We start from the raw sequence: 21078 nt of genomic DNA, 5'->3' as shown, positions 1-21078 counted from the left end.
GCATACAAAAAATAATTGTCAACCAACTTTCTGCATTGAACTTAACATATAATTCTGGATTTTTTTACAATTGGATTTAACATAATAATAAACAAGTGTTAAAATTGAAATAAGCTGTTAGCTATATGATGGAAAACGCAATATGTTAACATGATTGAAGTCTCCGAAACACTCTGGGAACCCTAGCAAAGCCACTGAAACACAAGTTTCAGTATTTCATCACTTTGTTTATGCATCATGAATATTCTTTTCTGTATGAGATGTACTTCTATTACTATATTCCCTTTAAAGCTGAACAATTACCTATCTTGGCACCAAGGCATTGAAATATGATGTCTTTGTGCAGTAGTTAACATTCGTGAATTACATTTTCCCATTCACGAGACATTAGTTTGTTTGATTTTGTTTACATTCAGTCTTATACTGATATGCCATTTGAAAAAGATAGATTTGTAAAAGTAATCAACTTAAATAAGGGACTTTCATAGTGCTAACATGACTGAAGTCTCCGAAACACATATTTTTGTTAACTGAAGCCTCCGAAACACACTTGGGAGAAATTTCCAACTTTCTTATTTGGTATCTGATTTCCATGGGATTTGTGTTAGTAATTAACCTTCATGGAGAAGTAAATGTACAATAATTTTTGCTTTCCTCTTCCTCTTGGAAGACATGTAATTTTAAACACTTTGTTGTCAAAATCCAAATTTGTGATAAATTTCAAAAACTCATAGAAATTTTTAGAAAACTAATAAACTTTGACTCCAAAACTTTTAAAAACCTCAAAGAACATTTAATTTGTGAATGAAAAAGTGCAAATGAAAATGTTTTCCACGAAAAAATTTGTAATTTTGGTAATGAAATCAAAAGGCTGATTTTATTAAATTTTTCTCATTTTTCACAGTTGCACATAATTTTTTTGAGGTTTCTCAAGTAGATTAAGCTCCAGAACAGACAGAAATGAAGAATTTAGACATTTATTGACCTGTTTTTATTAGAAATGTTTAAGAAAGTCCATTTTGAAATTTTGATCTTGAATTTTGAAAGTTACACCCTTGACCGTGAAAAGGACCATATGGTATCATTTGCCTGAATGATCACATGTTTTATCAATCAATGAAAAGGAAATAAATCCAATGAACAAAAACCAAAGGAAAGAAAGGTAATTTATCATCTGAGGCTACTCACGCTTTGTAAATACGTTCTTCGAATCTTGATAATAAAAATTTCAAAGAATTGTTTTGAAAACAGAAAGAAAACAAGTTTAAGTACACAAAAATCTTAGGTTATCATTGAGTATACTTTATAAGCTGTATTTCAGACATAAAACTAAGTACAGATGACAAAAAGATGAATGCCTTTGGAATGTAAAGATAATTCAGAAATAGAATTATAGTTCATTTATCATACCATGAAATATCAAATGAAAAGTGGTTTGAAAAAGTAAAGATAAAAAGAAAAAGTTTCAAATTTGTTTCCCGAAGCAATTTTGTCATTGAAATTCAATGACAGAATGTTTCATGAAACACCTTCTATATATCATTAAATAATATTTGCTCTGATCCAATCAGATGCAAGGATTTTAGAAGCTTATTAGTGAAAATCACTGACAGTTGTTTTGTGAAATGCTCCCCTGACCTTATGATTGTGTAGTTTTATGATCAGTCATAGGTTTCTTATTTCATCACACACATTGAAAGAAATTAAAATAATTGAAAGAAAGGGTCTATTCTTCCAAGCTTATAGAAGAACTTACTTGGCTTTGGCCTCCCTCAGTGCCCCGCCCATCTCCCAACGGGCGGGGGAATCCCCCTGACCAATCTCTCGTTTGTTACGGTTCTCTGCTCGCCAGTGGGGAGGATTACCCATTCGATATCGCTGCACAAAGAAATACGATAAAAGACAAATGACATCAAGATAAAACTATTGAAATAAAGGTAAACTTGCATAAGTTGACCTTCAATGAGTTAAATCTTCGCAGAAGTCGAAGCAATTTTTCAGACCAGGGTCCCGTTTTATAAAGAACTAAGTAAGTAACAAATGCACAATTTCTATAACAAATTTACGATCAGATAGAGGAATTTCAATAGCTTTTAACTGTTATTGCAAATTTTTTATTACAAGTTTTATGAAACGGGTCCCTGATTATGCGAAAAATGTGCTGTATACCTCTTTCTGGTAAAAATTCTCCAAATTCGAATAGATTTACGTGGGGATTCAAATTAGGCAAAGATACCTGTGAAAGTTATGAAAATATATTTATCTAAACCCATTCCATTGATCACTAAAATACTACTTGTATACTTACTCTACAGAAAGACGCCCTGCAATTAAAAAACTTATAAATAAAAAAAACATAATTGGAAGAAACAGAGTGAAGAAAAACACAAAAGTCACAATTAATTATATCTAAAAAATAATGAAAACTTTAACAACTGTTGATGTCTTAAATCTTAATGATTGGATAAGATATTACAACAAACACAGTCATTTATATCAAAGCAAAAATTGTACAAACATTAAAAAGTGAAGCCAACAAGTGAGCCAACTTTGCCAATTTCGCAAGTAATTTAGCCCACACATAATGACCCTTTCATTTCTAGACATGAAGATTTCCTTGTTTTCTCATATGCTATGTAAATCATTTTTAAAAAAAATGTCATCTGTCCACATAAGATAATTAATGACCAGAATGTTGACCACTTCTTTTAATCTGGTATAAATGTATCGTCTCTTAAGGGAATTAAAAGTGATACATTATTATGTTTTGAGACAATGAGTATGACATACCACTTGACCTCTCCCTTTAATCTTACGTCCAAAGGCATCAACTGATCGCTGGTGCTGAAGCTGCTGGTTACTCTCTCTGGATTCAAAGAAAAGTATCAATGAAATTGACATCACAAAAAGGGGAAAATACTAATTACAATAATATTTCTATTTGACATGCGGTCATCAGATCCAGGAAGGCCCGCACACAACGTATGCACTTTCTCCCCTCCCTGGGCAGCACTCTTTTTTAAGAGTTTCAAATATATTAGGCTTTTGCATCCTACCAGATACCTGTCACATACATAAAGTCATTGGAGTCCAGCTTACCGCCCATATTTCCATGTCCTGGGTTTAAGTTTACTTACTGTAACATACCTCAATTCCAGATCAATTTTTTGTCCTGGGGAAAAACCAAGTGTGAAAAACAAATCAGCATGAATAACTTGTTGTTTGCCCAAAACCTCCCATCTACCCCACAGTCCCGATATTTGAATTGCGCTTCTTCTTTCTCTGGCTTACCCTGCATGAGAAACCTATCAGTTGGAATCTCTGGGAACCTGAAGCCCCTTATCTACCTCAAGGCTTCCATGTTTGACTTACCCCTTTTCTATCTCTGACAAACCCCGCATGAGAAACCTATTAGTAGGAATCTCAGGGAACCTGAAGCCCCTTATCTACCTCAAGGCTTCCATGTTTGACTTACTCCTTTTCTTTCTCTGACAAACCCCGCATGAGAAACCTATTAGTTGGAATCTCTGGGAACCTGAAGGCCCTTATCTACCTCAAGGCTTCCATGTTTGACTTACTCCTTTTCGTTCTCTAGCATACCGCACATGAGAAACCTATTAGTAGGAATCTCAGGGAACCTGAAGGCCCTTATCTACCTCAAGGCTTCCATGTTTGACTTACTCTCTTTCTTTCTCTGGCATACCCCGCATGAGAAACCTATTAGTAGGAATCTCAGGGAACCTGAAGGACCTTATCTACCTCAAGGCTTCCATGTTTGACTTACCCCTTTTCTTTCTCTGACAAACCCCGCATGAGAAACCTATTAGTAGGAATCTCAGGGAACCTGAAGCCCCTTATCTACCCCAAGGCTTCCATGTTTTGACTTACTCTTTTTCTTTCTCTGGCATACCCCGCATGAGAAACCTATTAGTTGGAATCTCTGGGATCTCCTCAGGGTTGATCGTGACATGAGAAAGCTCACTCTTGACTTCCTTAGTCTCCCACACAACTTCATCTTCCCTGCGAAAGCAAACATAAATGGTCTCAGTGAAAGCAGCCCCTTTCCTTCACCCTTATCTACATATTGAATCCAAGTTGAAGTGCAGGGGGTGTTTCACAAAGATTTAAATCTTCCCTGTCATAGCAAACAGAAAGGTAGATTGTTAATTGGTCTACACCTGCTTTGTCTAATTTCTGATTGGTCTCATCCCATATGGCCTAATTCTAATTCACCTACAACCAGTTTGTCTACTAACATTTGGTCTAATTACCATTTAACCCATTTACTACTTGATCTTATTCAGAACATAAAAACTCACTTCTTATGAATAAAAGGATGTACATGAAAGAAGGAATGAAATAAAATAGATTTTAACAAGACTCAAAGGAAAAACTGAATTTTAATCAATAAAACCCAAGTGAATACAAGGAATCACCAGATTAAAATGAGCTTTTACTCTCAGAATATCATTACTAATGCATCTAAATCGAATAGTATTTCAACATACTTCTTCATTTTCTTTGCTTTCTTTTTCTTTTTCTTTTCTTTCTTCCTGCGTTTGGCTTCCCTGAGCTTCCTTCGATACTTCTTTCTCTTCCTTCGTTCTTCCTCGCTGTCCGTCTCTGAGGAGTCAGTGGTTGTGGTAGAGCTCTCATTGTCTGACGAATCCTCAGAAGGATCTGAATCAGATCCCTCACTCGCTGCTTGCTTCTTCTTTTTAGATTCTAAAATTGGAGGCAAAGTAGTAAGGGGGTGTTGAAATGTCAAAGACTGAGAATAATAATTTTTAAGAAATATGTCATCAGCTTCTGTTTAGGGGCAACAAGTATTATGCAGTAAATGCAAATATCATTATTCTGCCAGTTAGAATATTGATTTTCTAAATAATCTTGAATTTCGCTTTTAACAGATCTTGGGGCCACTCTCAGAAGAACGGCCGCCCCAAAGCATGCATTTTGGGGGGAATTTTAGGGGCGATTTGAGCTGTCATGAGGCAAAATCGCCCACTGTCCTCATGTATTTCTTATGCTGTATGCCATAAAGAGAAGTGCCCTTGCCCTAGAAATATCAAAATTTAAGACCCAGACCTACTAACCTTGGAAAGGATTCATACAATTTCTTCTATCACATATTTCAATACATTTCTTATTTACTCTATGTATGTACGCGACTGATATTAAAAGAAATCTGGGTGTCACAGCATGCTGAGAGGAATGGCAGGCATGTTTTCAAAAGGGCTTTTGAGTTTGAGGTGGGTGGTTCAAGGAGGGGGAGGGACAGCCAATGAAGACACGGAAGAAGCAAGTAGAGGAGAGTACGAGGGTTGGGACGAGGATGGAGGATGCTCTGAATCATGCAAAGTGGAGGGAGGAGGTAAAGCCGAGTGCCAAGATTGTAAACTGAATCTGGCCATTCCCGTTCAACGAGGACAGATCCGGACTTTAAAAACTTTGAACTTCTATTTGACTAAGGGGGAAATAATTTTTTAGACAAGGGAAAAAAAGAGCAAAGTTACTGAATAGCTCAGAGATAAATAATGCGGGTACCTTTTGGTTTGACTTTTAGCACAAGTTCTCCGCAGTTTGTGATCCTGATATCAGTCAGTGGTCTGTTCTTAGCATCAGTCCTTGTGTTCTCTACCTGGCTAACAACATCTTGACCTTGCAACACTGACCCAAACACAACATGGATACTACAAAACAAAAATGCATAAAACGTATTTGGAAATTAGGCATGTACAAATGTTATTTGCCCCTTGGTATCAACTGTATTACTCTTGAATTAGACAAGATTAAGTCAATTTCAAGACACTTTTGATGTTAAGTAAGTTTAGATATCCTTGGGCAAAATAAAAGATTTTTCTTACGATATGTCCCTGCAAAAGAAAAACTAGAATAAGAAAATAATTAACTTTATAAATCATTAGGAAATAATAAATTATTTCAAAGCTACATCTCTTATGATTTGGTTGAGATGAATAATTCAGATATAAACCGTAGTCGGAATCACTAGCTGAAAATACAATCTTCAAACCAATTAATATCATAAAATTTGAGAATCATTCTTTAAGTACAGTACCCAAGTCATATTTTGATGAAGTAAAGAAACTTCGTAAATTTGTAAACATTTTTAATTCATTCTTTTAAACATCTTATAAAACAATTAAAAACATAAGCAAATATCTTAAACCCCTCATCAATTTACTTAGAATATTTTTGAAATCTTTCATGACTTACCCATCTAAATGAGGAGCTGGCTTGGTTGTTCTGGAGTGATGAAGTTGTAGTGTGAAAATGAAATTGTATAAAGAAAGGGAATAATATAAGAAAGAAGTGAAGGAGATGTGAAGAGGAAGAAGTGTGGAATAGAGGAAAAAGAAAGTAGCAGGAATAGAAGAAGGGGAATGTACAAAAAAAGATGAAGAACGAGAAGTAAAGATTAAGAAGCAGAGGAGATGAAGAAAGAATAATACAAAGGAGCAAAGCAAGAGGAAAACAGATAAACAATCTATCAAAAGTGATCATATCTAGGTAATCATTTAAAAATAACATACAATTAAAAAAAAAAATTGAAAAAAACATTCATTCATCAAAAAATAGAATACCTTAGAAAAAAATGGACAACATAGAAAATCTGCTGGTGAGAACAAAACAGAAAGTTATCGTAAACACTGTGATGTCAGAAAATGGAGAGAAAAAAATACCTGGAGACTGTTTCACAAAAATTCAAGTCTGACTGCAGTCAGTACCAATGCATTCATACATGAATCTAAGGCAAAATCTCATTGATTTTTTCTGTATATGTAGTACCGTTCTGTTGGATAAATTTTGATCTGACCAAAGCATTCACGTTTTATATACAACATACAGTTGGGAATTTAAGTAAAATTTTACATCAGATTTTAATTTTTGTGAAACACTCCCTAGGGCACACTGAAAATAGATTTGGGGCAGATATAACCCCTCACCCACCCCCCCCCCCCCCCCCCCGAAATGGTGACATTGGATATAATTGATGTTCCATGAACCACAGCATTGAAGCGTCAATCAATACTGGCTGGAATTTACATGTACATGAAATGAACCGCATATTCTTTCTCTTCACACTTTGCCTCTCCTCAAAAAAACTTTAAAAAGGTTAACTACTCTTTATTTGTGTCAATCATGATGGTTCACTGTTGAATGGATAACCAGCTGCTTCAAGTCATGTTTCCAGTACAATACCTTGATAAGTAATACAATTACAAGATTTACAACCTTCCCAATTTGCCTCTTAATTGTAAACATTCACTCCCAATTTGAGGCAAAGCAATACCGTTTTATAGTATCAAGGATAACATTTGAGTATATGAATACAAGAACCACTCAAGTCCGTAATAGTTCATTTTGAGTAAATCAAGAAAAATTAGATAATTTTTGTGTTTGTCAAATTAGGATTCCAGACCAGTCAATTTCCATTTATTTTGAGAACTAACAGGTGGAATTCTGAGACAGAAATTACACACAAGAAAAAGGGTACATACATGTGGGACTATTCAGTTTGGCCACAAGGTGGAGTTGTGTTGTTATTGCATTCATACAATCAATTCTGTTCAGGTTATACAGCTGTTAGCAATCATTTACAAATCACTCTGGTCACCTACGTCCCTGGGAGCATTTCATGAAACATATATTTAATGATTTTTCAATGACATCTGTTATAAGCTACTGAAATCCTTACATCTGATTGGCTAAGATCAAATAAGTCAGTGAAAATCACTAACTTTTGTTTGTGAAATGCTCCATCCCTCCCACTACCAATCTAACCATTTAAAATACTCTTACATTCTTCTTTTTGCATCATGAAACTTTCAGCATTATGCTTGTTTGATTTTTATCTAGTTATTGAACTTGTAATCGGGGTAGACTTCTCCTTTAAACAATAAAAGTTGTGTGTAACTATACTTCCTGTCATATTAAAAAAACCATTGATCAAGTTTATACAATACCATACAATAAATGGACTTTCTATATTTGTATTTCTCTCAACCTTGAAATATACGTGTACAGCTATAAATGAATAACACAAAGCTCATCACACAACCCCCAAATTACCTTTACGAAGCTTGATATTTTCTCTGAAAAAGGGTGACAATTAAAAACCAGGAACATTGTAGTATTAATATTTCATACAGTTTATACTCTTAATGGTACATGTATATGATATGTGTGCTACGGGCACCCTCATGCACTACACTGATTTATGTGTTTTCATAAAAAGGACAATTTAATAAAAGAAAAAAGGTAATAAATCATTTGCCCATAGAGTATAAGTAGGATTTAAAAGCACAATTTTTTATTCCAACATCTTGATTCCATGCCCTGATATTATAAGTGGGGCAGTTTCAAATATCGCCAGTAATTTTCATTTCATTTTTTCATACAAAATCATTTAACAATTATCAGAGGAAATGAAGATAATCAGTTTGAATTTGCTATTAGCACATTCAGTAATACAATAAAATTATGCAGCTGTTGCCCTTTCTGTTAATGGACACATTAAAAGTTTCATGTGATTTTCTTGGTGTCCAAACCGCTACTCAAATTATCAAAGTGGACTTAAAGAAAACCCAAACAATTTAACATGGAAAGATATGACACTAACCAATACTGCAAAAAACCCTGAGCAATTTTAGGATTTAAACATTGCACTCACAAGAAGAACTGAGAACCATTGGTATCCTTTCCTCGATTGGCCATCGACAACAAATGGGGGCGGTCGTGCTTCAACTCAAAATTCTCATCTATCATACAAAAAAAAGAGTCAGCGCAATACAAAAATAATTGGTGTTAAAGAAATGAAAGATGCGTGTGTAGAAGGAAGGAATATCACATTGACAAAGAGAAAGGTAAATTAATATATACTGGGTAGGTCTACTTATGGTACACATTAAACATCATTTTTTAATTATTAACCCTTTTGTGACTGCATCCTTTGAGTCAGTGTCACCCTGGCTTACTTCAAGGTTTTCAGTGTCAACAATCAGAGTTACCTCCAATTCCCAATGGTGTGAAATGGAGCATTTGAATGATGATTTTTGCTCATATCATGCTGATAATGCATATTCCTTTGATATATGTATTCAACAATACTTTTTCATATAATTTTAAATCAATTTCCAGACATTAACATCAGGGGATGGAAAATGTATCATCAGTTCTGTAACAAAACAAAAAACAAAAAATCTGTGTATATGCAGTCTCGCACAATCCAAACAAGAATAAAATGATAACTTATACATGTATGTATAGTATGCTGTGAATTGAAAATAAGTGGTCAGTCAAGACACTATTGGATAATACCAAATTTAAGTTATAGGGTTGTTTGATTCACAAGGTATGACCAGTTTTCGGGGGGAATGTTTTTTGTAGCAAATAATGTGGAATTGGTCAGTGAAGCCAGCTTACGGTCTGTCACTATATGGCAACAACGGCCACAAAAGGGTTAAATAAAAAACTAATCAACATTCTATTCACATGTAATTATGAAATGACTCATATAATTCAAAATTAAATTTCCTGAATGAATACTCTAATCTAATGGTCTTACCTCACTTGACGCGACTGTATCATAGCAATAAGAAAGAAAAGGAATAACACCCAACAGATCATTACCGTATATCAAACCATTATATAAAATCGTGACCTTATCAATCATCATCTTATTAGCATTTAAGCAATAAGGAAAGCCATAGGTTTGAGAAATAAAAAACTTTAAAAAAATTATAAACAATAATCAAAACAAATAAAAACAAAAAAAAAGAGAATAAGAAATTCAATCAAATTTCTTTCTCTAGTTTTTGCTACATTCAATATTTTTATTTAAAAAAACAACTAAAAAATCAAATGGAAATCATACATGCTTCTAATGAGCAGGCAGTCAAGGGGGTTCAAAATACTGTTATAATTGTTTGCAGTTTAATTTTGAAGGCAAACTTTATTATGCAAATAGAGTATTAAAACATGATACAGACATACAGCATGCATCCTGCATAGAGCATCACATTGAAATTATAAGCACCAAAATAATCACACACCGAAAAAGAATAATTCTATGAGCCCCATTATTAGATACCAGTAATCAAATTAATTTTTTTTTTACAATGCAAAATAAATGTGAAATCCAATTGAGATTCACCTATAATAATAAACAAAAGAAAAAATATTAGAGAGGATAACCCAAGGAAATTTATATGATAGTAATCATTCACAAGATCATACCTGCAAATGTTCCGCCATAGATAGATTCTCCACCAGTGCCTGTCCCTGTAAGAAAAAATACTACCAATTTTATGAGTATTCTTATGGTTTGAATACAGAGTTTTGACCACAAATTCGGGTTATGGTAATAATGCAAATTTTGGAATCCAATTTTGATATGACCACCCAAGTGTTTGTATGCTTAATTAAAACAGTATGTGTCAAATTATTCAGGTAGAAAATAGGGCTGTCATGTCATGGATAAGAAGTGGACAACATAAGCATGGCCTTCCAGCTAGAAATGCTAGGTCAGGTTTTTTCCAAGCAACAACAATACATTGTCCCATACATGTATGTGATCTTCAGTGTGATCACTTTACCCTTTCAAAGTTATCAAGAACAATAATCAGGGAGGGATGGGGATCTTTACTTGCTCTCAACAATGAATTTGATATTTAAAAAAAACAAGTGGAATGCCTCTGGCAGTCTCGCTTGCATTACGCAATTCGATATAGCAGCAGTGCTGACTTTGAAAACAGCTATTGAATAATATTCACAGAAGAAAACACTAATATGATAATAAAATATTATGTCCATTGACTCAAAATGACCTTTGACCATGATCATGTGACCAAAGACATGTGCAAAACAGTACCTCATTACCCCTATATTGATGTTTCATGAGCTAGATCCATAAACTTTCTAAGTTATGCCAATTCAACACATACTCCCAACACGGCCAGAGGTCATTAACCTTTAAATGACCTTTGATCTTGGCCATGCTCCTGAAATGCAAACAGGGTATTCAGGGATACATTGCATATTGTACATTCTTATGTACAAGTTTCATGAACTAGATCCATAAACTTTTAAAGTTATGATGACGTTTCCACAAATACCCCCAACATTACCAAAGTTTGTTGACCCTAAATGACCTTTGACCTTGGTCATGTGACCTGACACTTGCACAGGATGTTCAAGGATACTTGATTGCTCTTATGTCCAAGTTTCGTAAACTAGATCCATAAAATTTCAAAGTTATGACAATTCCTCTAATACCCCTAACATGGCTAAAGTTCATTCACCCTATTTGACCTTTGACCTTGGTCATGTGACCTGAAACTCGCATACGATATTCAGGGATACATGGTTGCTCTTATGTCTTAAGTTTCATGAACTAGATCCATAAAGTTTTAAAGTAATGATGACAATTCCTCAAAAAAAAAAACAATGTGGCCAAAGTTTGTTGACCCTAAGTGACCTTTGACCTTAATGTGACCTGAAACTCAGGCAGGATCTTCAGTGATACACTGTTACCCTTATATGTCTAAGTTTTATGAACTAGGTCCATATACTTTCGAAGTTATGACAACATTTCAAAAACTTGATTTCGATACTGATTCCCCCAACATGGTCTGAGTTCATTGACCCTAAATGACCTTTGACCTTGGTCATGTGACCTGAAACTCAGGCAGGATGTTTAGTAATGCTTGATTACCCTTATGTACAAGTTTCATGAACTAGGTCTATATAATTTCTAAGTTATGATGACATTTCAAAAACTTAACCACGGTTAAGATTTCAATGTTGACGACGCCACCGTCACCGCCGCCGCTGTCAGAAAAGCGGCACCTATAGTCTCGCTCTGCTATGCAGGCGAGACAAAAAAAACAATGTTTTCCATGTCTTATAAGTAACATTTCTATCTTTACACTAACTTTGAGAACTGATTGATTCTTTGGGCTAATCAAATCTATAAAAAAATCTCTCAACAGCTTTATTCTAGTCTTGGTTAATCACCCTCCCCCCCATCCTTCCTTACTGATTTAATTCAGGTAGGCCCTATATGAGAAATAAACTCACAAAGAAACTGGGTAATAACCTACATATTTTTATAACCTTGAAATATGAGGTAAAAACACAATTAGCTCATGCATGAATAATTGAAGCGTGTAATACATATTGTGATTGGAGAATGGCATATATCAGAATTATGAAGGACACTTTCCAAAACATACACGTACATACATGTATAGGCCTATAATACTAGTACTACCAATGTAGAGTACCGACGTCTATAGTTTACAACAGATCAATAATATTTGTATTATTGTATGTACATCCATCTTCCAAATTTACAGCTGTTGGAACTCACAGGGGCATCCCGGGGCCCGGGGGAATACTCACCATAATGTACGTGTACATATTTAAAGAATACACACAGAGAATGATATTATTAAAGGTCAAGTCCACCTCAGAAAAATGTTGATTTGAATCAATAGAGAAAAATCAGACAAGAAAAATGCTGACAAATTCATCAAAATCGGATTTAAAAAAAGAAAGTTATGACATTTCAAAGTTTCGCATTTTTTTCACAAAATAATTACATGAACGAGCCAGTTACATCCAAATGAGAGAGTTGATGATGTCACTCACTCACTATTTATTTTGTTTTTTATTGTTTGAATTATGCAATATTTCAATTTTTACGAATTTGACAATTAGGACCTCCTTGCCTGTACCACAAGATGTTAAAATAATGGAGTTCCACGTGTTCAGGGAGGAATGAAACTTCATTTCACATGACAATGACGAAAAATCAAAATATTTCACATTTCATACAATAAAATACAAAAGAAATAGGGAGTGAGTGATGTCATCAGTTCCCTCATTTTCATACCGACTGAGATGTGCATATAACTGTTTTGTGAAATGAAGCGAAACTTTAAAATGTCATAACTTTCTTATTTTACATCCGATTTTGATGAAATTTTCAGCGTTATGCTTATTGGATTTTTCTCTTATTATTCAAATCAAGTTTTTGTTGGGGTGGACTTGTCCTTTAAGAAATAAATAGCTTAACTACCACAACATGGAACATTGGAAGAACCAGGAAATTGTTAACAAGTCTTTTTTTAAAGTGAAAAATTGTTAACGATTCCCTGGAACTGGAAGAACCACAAAAACAAGTTAGTAAAGGTAGATAAATAAGGGAGACAGAAACAGATGTCAACCATTTTATTCCCTTTTTTTAGTATTGCCACACTTCCTCTTGGGGACAATAAACCCTGGGAGGGTTCCATGATGCATCTCGACAGTGATTTCTAATGGCAAATTTGGCTCTGGGCCAATCAGATACAGGGATTTCAGTAGCTTACAACAAATCATCAGTGAAAATCACTTTTGTGAAATGCTCCCCATTGCTATAACCCCTCATGGCAGGACAAACACATGGGACCTATCAACCAGAAATGACTGAGTCCATGTCTAATGCAATGCCAGCGTGACAAACAGTGTTCAGCATGCTGTTACAATTGCATCTCACTCTTCATCTTTATATATATGCTTGTTTCCTCTTTCTGAAACATATTAAGAAAACCATAGGAAAGTTGTTGGTTTTTTAAAGCAAAGCCAAACGATGGTATGGGGATATCATAGAAAGTTTGTGGCAGAATTCCAGCAGCTTTTTAATTTGCCATTAGTAGGAATGGATAGGAAACAGATGACACGATGTAACACAACCTTTTTATTATAGGATTTGAAGAACGGATGAAACAGTTTAGAGCAGAAAATTGAAACAACAAAGAGTGCGCAAGAACGCAACAGCACCAACATGAAAAAAATACAAGGCCGTGTATTTCTGAAACCTTTTTCTTTCAAAAGGTTTCCAAAAAGAAAGTAAAAGGTCAGCAAAAGCATATAGGGCACAAAAAGAGAATCTGCGCAACCACTCACCCTAAATAACAAAAAGTTGAAGAAAAAAAATTATACAGGTAACTGAAGGTGTGTCATAAACTATTTGCTTTAAAGTGAAGCACTATCTTACAAAAAAGTGGACAATGACAAACAAACATTTCTTGCAAAATTCTTTATTGGCTAAATAAAAACATGCAAACACATGTCAAATCAATATCTATATTTCCAGGAATAAAAATTATTTACAGGGAAAAGTATCATTTTGCCTTAAATCTAATGAAATCATCATTGTTTGTTTAATATTTGTCAGGAAAAACTTTTGACTCATTTTTTTGGCACTCCATATGCCATTTGTGCATAACTTTATAAATGGCTTCATGAAACAGTCCCCTGTGCATGATGTTAGATATAAACTCAAAGCCTACCCCAGGCTGGATTAGGACCACCCAAACATGATCACAGTTCAAGTTCACAGAACTGCTTCCTCACCCAAGATGGGTCTCTATCAGAATGAACTGTGAATGCATCACCTCATTTAATTATGCAGAAATTAGCTTCAGTTTGCATCACATCTCCTTGAGAATGAAGTCAGACCAAAAATTGAACTTCAAGCTCTTGCCCAAAGTTGGCTTGCAATGTGCTGCATGTCCGGGGCTCTGTAACACAAAAACTAGCGATTAATCGCTAAATGGACTGACTAATCAAGATCAATGTTACACACGCATTTGGTTCAAAATACTGACCAGGAACCAATCAGAAATGTTCTTTCATATTTGCTATTCATCACTAAGCTTTGTGTTACGGGGCCCTGGTTTGTTTTGCATGCTCCATATAAGGGAATTATGGGATTGGTCTTAATTTTGTCAGGAACCGTATAAAGAAATATTTGCAGTTAAAAGGGCTATTCTGAAAAGATTTGGGGGGCAACTTTTCAAGCAAAATAGTGGGCTAAAAAATAAGCCCATACCACAAAGTAAGACCAAAATTTTCTTCTTGGGCTAATTCATCAGGTCAGCCATATCAAGCTTCGTTCTGACGAGGACACCCCTTACAAACTAACCTGCACTGAAATCGCCTCCTTGTATCATGAAATCCTTGACGATACGATGGAAGGAACTACCCTGGTAGTGAAGTGGTTTGTTGGTCGTCTTCCCCATACCTTTTTCACCTGTCATTGTCAAGCAAAAGGACAAACAACAAACGTAATGATGATGATGATTATGACGACTTCTGGGGCCTATGGCAGACAAGAGGTGTGTTTACATGTTTACGCTGGTGACTGCTTCTGACTGGATAAAAATCAGGTTGGGTTGAATTCTTAGCAAGGCCAAGTCCGACCAACCACGCTATTGAACCCGATAAGATTTTCAACCAAGATAAAAACATTTTGTTGCAAAAAACATGTTTAAAAACCTGTTCTGAATCAAGTCGAGTTTTTTTTCTTCTTTTCTTTAATCAATTTTTTTTTTCTGGATTGGAGCCCTTTCAAGCCATTAAATGACCTTTAAAATACAGGTGCACAAACACTTTTAAGGAGAGCCTTTTAATCTAACAGATGAAATGTGAATAGCAATAAAAAGCTGCTTGCTAGATTCCTGCATGAAGGAGCTCTGACTTGGGATTTTATCCAAAAAAATGTTATCGTTATAGCCCAAGTTGTTTGAAACATAAAACATCAAACAGATCTTACAACGTAAATATGTTAAATACTCAGTCAATATTACACAAAGAAAATTATAAATCTGGTATTTCGAATAGCCAAGACCAAATTAAAGCATTTCCAAATATAATTTGTTTCTTTTTCATGAAAAGCTACTTGTCTCACTCAACACACCTAACACATGTTGCTTTCCACAATGACACAAAGAGTATGTCATTGTACATTTAAGATATTATAAAAATAAAAAAGGGAAAATAGAAATCATTTCCAGCTGAGAAAACTGCCATCATCTAATACAGATGTACCTGTCATCATGCCTTCATTATTTACCACAACAAGATAATTAAAACGGTATGTGAGCTGGCAAAGGTGAAGGGGTGAGTGTAAAGATTCATAACAATGAACAGCTGATACAACTGTCCACATACAGATGTGCACGTACAGATGTACATGTAGGGCCTATATAATAATTTTCAGCATTATTATGCTATTTTTTCTATTTTTCTCTTTTTATTCAAACCAGCTTCTAGTTGGGGGTAGACTTCCTCTTTATTGGCTTCTACTAGAATTTCAAACATGCCCAAAGAAGTTATAATGTAATGAACAGATAATGTTTAATAAAAAAAAAATGATACGGACCTACATGTACTCTTATACAACTATATCTCTGCCTCAGCACAACATTGCACATCATACATGTATACATACAGAGGTGCTCAAAGTTAGTGAACTCCACTAGTATTTAAAGTATTCTGCCATGTTTTATAATATATTTAATTGTGAAGTCCGGTGATAAAATATTACATCAATTTGTTTTTCTGAGCTCGCTGAACATTGCAATTGTCTACATTCAACACTCCGCATGAATGAGTGCATTTTGTGGTAGGGGTTAACAAACTTTTGAGCACAGCTGTATGTCAGGCCGAAATGAGCATCCTGGGGCCTGTTGCATATTGCATTTAGACACAAGTAATACAGTTGAGTATAATTTTCAGAATTGGGTTTGATTGCAACCATTTTTGCAACGGGCCCCAGGACTTCTGAGAATCAGAGTACTACAGATGGAGATGAAAACACAAAATGACTCACAAATCCAATCCTATCAACTCTCATACTGAAACCAAACTTATCAAAGCCAACTGGTATGGTCATATTTGTTGTGAGACCCGTGCCCTAGAATGACCCCTTGTCCCTTTGGGTAATATCTCTGAAAGACCACTTTGTGTTTACTATGTTCAACAAGGTATCAGTACGTACAGGTACAGATACAGGGGGGATAGTGGGTGGGGGAGAGTCTGATGATTTATGTATATGAAGCAGCTAGAAATGTATATGTACAGGAAACAGCAAGAATTCTACTACAGAAAAGACATGATAAATGCATGCACCCAAACCGATTCGCAAAAAAATGCTGAATTCTCTGAAAAATACTGCCTCCTCTGCACATTCACTTGTACCTTTATCTCTCCTTATAACCAGACAAATAAACAGTACTCATATTTGAAGCATCATAGCATATGTTCCATAGTGCTCATGCCCTTTCCACAAAGACCTTCAGGTTATTATTTTTGAATGTGCACAAAAAATGTAAAATATAATCTTGGGAGTTTACATGGGGGAAAGGGGGGGGGGGTGGTGAAGGGAAAACTGAAGCTTCTTCTTTTTAGCTTGCCAGCCAAAATTTGTGGACCTAACAGGAATTTTAATTTCACGTGCTGGGATTTGGGAGGCATTTGGAGGGGGCGATTTTTGTCTCAAGCCCCCCCCCCCCCCCCTCCCACTGGCAACTATAATTTCCCCCTGATTTGCACACATTATGTTGACCAGTCCTATGAGAATGGTAGAGGGAAATCTATTAACAATATTGACATTCAAGTACAGTACCAGCAATGAATATACACTGTAATTATGAACTCTTGACTTTCGGAAAAGGTATCATGAATCAAACACTCATAATACAATGGATCATCAAATTATAAAAACAGTAATAAATCATACTGTAAAGAGAAGAAAGCTGAAAGCAGTATGCCTTCTTCATTTCTTCAGAACAATGTATACAATGAGCAAAAAAGAGCATAAATGAATTTAAAAGTTTGATTTGTAATTTTTTTATGATTCTGTGAATATCCTACTTATTTGTTCGTTTTTTCTTGTATATTTAAATTTTTATTTTTTATATTTTTGAAAACTGTGCTTCCCGCATGTAACATTTGTGTTAAGCTATCGTGTGCCAGGTGGTCTAAAAGGATTTTTTTTTAAATATATGGTACTTGGTAAACTAGTACACAGTATACATGAATCTACTATTCAATATTTCTTACATATTGTTTACTTTCTCAAACTCTATAATTGCAGTTATGAGCAATCGCAAACTAGGCCAACAAATCCTAGATAGAGAAGCTTTCACAGTAGGGGATATTGGCCCCTTCATTTCATTTCCCTATCCTATTGGAAATTCTGACCAATATCCCCTTTGAAACACAGGTAATTTCTCATCTGTATTTATGGTCTGAATTCTCATAATGAATGATTGTGCACAGGAAACCGAATATTACAGAAAGGGGAGGATCAATGATGTCTTTTACAGAAGTGAAATTTCAAAAGTTTTTCATCAAATTTAAATTGTTTGTATAATTTTAGATTGACAATGCCATGCAGACAAAAATACAAAATAACTTTGTGAAGTTTCTTTAAATAGGGTTTCTAATTGTATGGAAATGGATAGGGCCTATAAATGGACAATTTAGTCACAAGTTTTGCTCTCAAAATCATGGTTCAATACAAAGTTTTTTTCTAAAGATACCCCGTTTATTACACATATGAAAAGTTCATGATCAAGTTTAAGTTAAAATAGATTAAATATCTTTTAAATATAAATTATGTAATATCCCCCTTAAAATATATCATCAGCTCACTTGTAGTTGTATCATCATATTCACACATTAAAGTTATAACTGTTTCATCATATAGACGATACAAAACCTCACCAAGTTTCATCTGATATTGAAAACCTTTCATATTTGCTGGTTTAATTTTGTAATTTCAATGGATTCATATTCATTTCTAGCAAAGACCACATTTACCTGATGAAAAGGGTAAAGTTGTATGTACAAGGTTAAACTAAATAAAATACTAAAACTATGGGGGGCAGGGGCATGGGGGAATAATGAATAAAAATTATTAATTTTTAAAGCCAAAAGTATTTTCTTATTTATTTCATGTCGTATTTATTTTATAGACGCCAACAATGCATTAAGACTGTATGTACAGGTAGTATTATTTGCTACCTTGAACATGATATTCATGGCAGCTTCCCTTGAAAATGAAGAAAACAAAATTAAATTTTTTTTTTCATCAAAAGATATAAATGCGATGTTTTGATTTGAGATTATTGGACACATGATCCATAGAAACCTCACAGAGCATGGTGTGATTTGGGAAGCTCATCTTTGGGTCAAGCTGTGTTGGTGCTGGTGTGGGGCATTGACCCCACTTAAGGGTGTGATACCTACCCACCAGGCACACTTGATTAGATTAGTGAAGGATAAAAGACCATACTGTATGACAATGAACTCTTTCATGATGATACAATCTTAGTCATTCTTCCCTTGGACAGGTGAGGCAGAGAAATCAGATTTCATACTTGTAAAACCAATCTAATACCCCTTTCATAAACCTATCCTCCAATTAGCCGCCTAATAGTAATGCGGATAATTCAATAAAAATTGCGTTCACAAACTCCGAAAATTATCCGCATTATTTTTACGAGCGCCCGTCCTGAAAAAGGCGGATAATCGTCATGACAACTGGACACGCCCCCTCCGATGCGGTTGTGTTGGAAAAGGGTGACCTTGTGACCGCACCATGGCAATTATCCGCATTATTTGGAAATACGTTCATAAACTCAAAATCTGGTCCCGATGCTGCTATTATGCGGATAATTGCAGCATCAAAATAATGCGGATAACTCTGGTCCTCCTCCGATTTTACGACCAAATTATGCTGCTATTAGCCGCATAATTGGGTTTATGAAAGGGGTAATAGAAACCCCCACTCCCTCACATTATCAATGGGTAAAGGAGAATTCATGTTTATTGTACATGAAGTGTTCTTAGTCCCACTATTCAAATGTTTTGCTTTTATTTTTTGGTCCGCACTTAAAACTTCAAGTCCAAATGCAATATTTTCATCTGATAAAAAAGAACACTCCAAAATTGTTCATTTCACCTGCCATCTATCATCTTCAAATTTCATGCATACATTTTCAAATAAACAGTTGTTCTGGACAACCTGGGGAGCGTTTCATGAAAGGACTTGTCGGACGTTTTATCCGACAAGTCCCATTTTATCCGACAGTTACCATAGTAACAGTACCTCTCAGCCAATCAACATCAGAGAAAGATGTCAGATCTGACAACTTGTCGGATGAAAATGTTGATGAAACACTCCCCTGAATACGCTGTAAATGCTCAATTGCTGTAATTCAAAGGACTTAAACCTCACACAATGGAATTCAAGAACAGTCTTTTCAAATAGTGCGGACTCTGCAGTCAAGTTTTTTACCACTGCTGCACACGATACGATCAAACAACAAATTCAACATGCTTTATCACTCGTGGTTACCGTAACAATAATCTGGACTGTTTTCTTGCTGTATTCTTAACAAAAAAAGTACAGACTATGTTTTAATAGTCCGGACTATACAGGGGCCACGGAACGGTTTTTAAAGTGGGGGGGGGGGGCTGAGCCAAAAGTGGGGGGCTGACCATGCAAAAAATCACAATCATATGGTAATTTTTACGTTTTCGTACACGGTTTTTGAAAAAAAGTTCCGCGGCCCTTGCTATATGAGGGTAATCATAATACCTAGGGTAAAAGAAGACAGGTCTATCATTAATATTACAAATCTAAGGAATACTATGATGGCAACTTACCAGTGCAGAGTGCTCTGAAATTCTCACTGGTGATTGGGCAGATGTCGGAGAAAAGCTCAAAAATTATCCTCCCTCCTACAAAAAAACAAAAGATCAACAGAAAACTTTGAAATTCAAGCATGTACCTTTGAATCATGACAATTAGGAGCAAAAACAATAAAAACTTAAGGGGCTAGGTCAGCTGATTGCCCATTCATGCACGGTACTCGATGCACTCTCACATGTTTATTACATTATAAAATGTAAACAAAGGAATCATGAGAATGTGTAAATTATACAGATGGAAATAGGAAAAATCAAGAAGTATTACTGGAAAAATCATGAAGAATTACTGGAAAAATCATGAAGTATCACCAGAAAGTAAATCTTGGGAGTAACTTTTAGTTGGCCACCATGATAAATTCCATTTATAGCCTATCATGTCAATTGCAATGCTATGCTACATCATTTTCTTAGTCTACAACTATGCAACCTACATTTGTACATACATAAATGTACTAATAAGCTTTCAGCAATGATCTAAGCATAAAATAAAGTTAACAATTTTTT

At 35.0% G+C, this 21078-nt stretch overlaps 1 protein-coding gene across 1 annotated transcript in view; it reads right to left on the bottom strand.

Annotated features, from left to right (window-relative positions):
* LOC129257466 (NK-tumor recognition protein-like) overlaps nucleotides 1-21078 on the bottom strand; it is a 64813-nt gene that overhangs the window by 16941 nt on the left and 26794 nt on the right. Inside the window, exons 3-12 of the mRNA XM_064096801.1 lie at nucleotides 20530-20604; nucleotides 14996-15103; nucleotides 10261-10305; nucleotides 8696-8783; nucleotides 6238-6267; nucleotides 5548-5693; nucleotides 4509-4725; nucleotides 3889-4020; nucleotides 2791-2866; nucleotides 1757-1878 (exon numbers count right to left, since the gene is read on the bottom strand). Of these exons, the coding sequence (XP_063952871.1) occupies nucleotides 1757-1878; nucleotides 2791-2866; nucleotides 3889-4020; nucleotides 4509-4725; nucleotides 5548-5693; nucleotides 6238-6267; nucleotides 8696-8783; nucleotides 10261-10305; nucleotides 14996-15103; nucleotides 20530-20604 (1039 nt within the window). The remainder of the gene's footprint in view (nucleotides 1-1756; nucleotides 1879-2790; nucleotides 2867-3888; nucleotides 4021-4508; nucleotides 4726-5547; nucleotides 5694-6237; nucleotides 6268-8695; nucleotides 8784-10260; nucleotides 10306-14995; nucleotides 15104-20529; nucleotides 20605-21078) is intronic.

The sequence above is a fragment of the Lytechinus pictus genome, chromosome 3, assembly GCF_037042905.1.
Source record: "Lytechinus pictus isolate F3 Inbred chromosome 3, Lp3.0, whole genome shotgun sequence".
NCBI lineage: Eukaryota > Metazoa > Echinodermata > Echinoidea > Temnopleuroida > Toxopneustidae > Lytechinus > Lytechinus pictus.
Note: the sequence above shows the minus strand (reverse complement) of the source record. Positions and strands in the feature narration are given on the sequence as shown.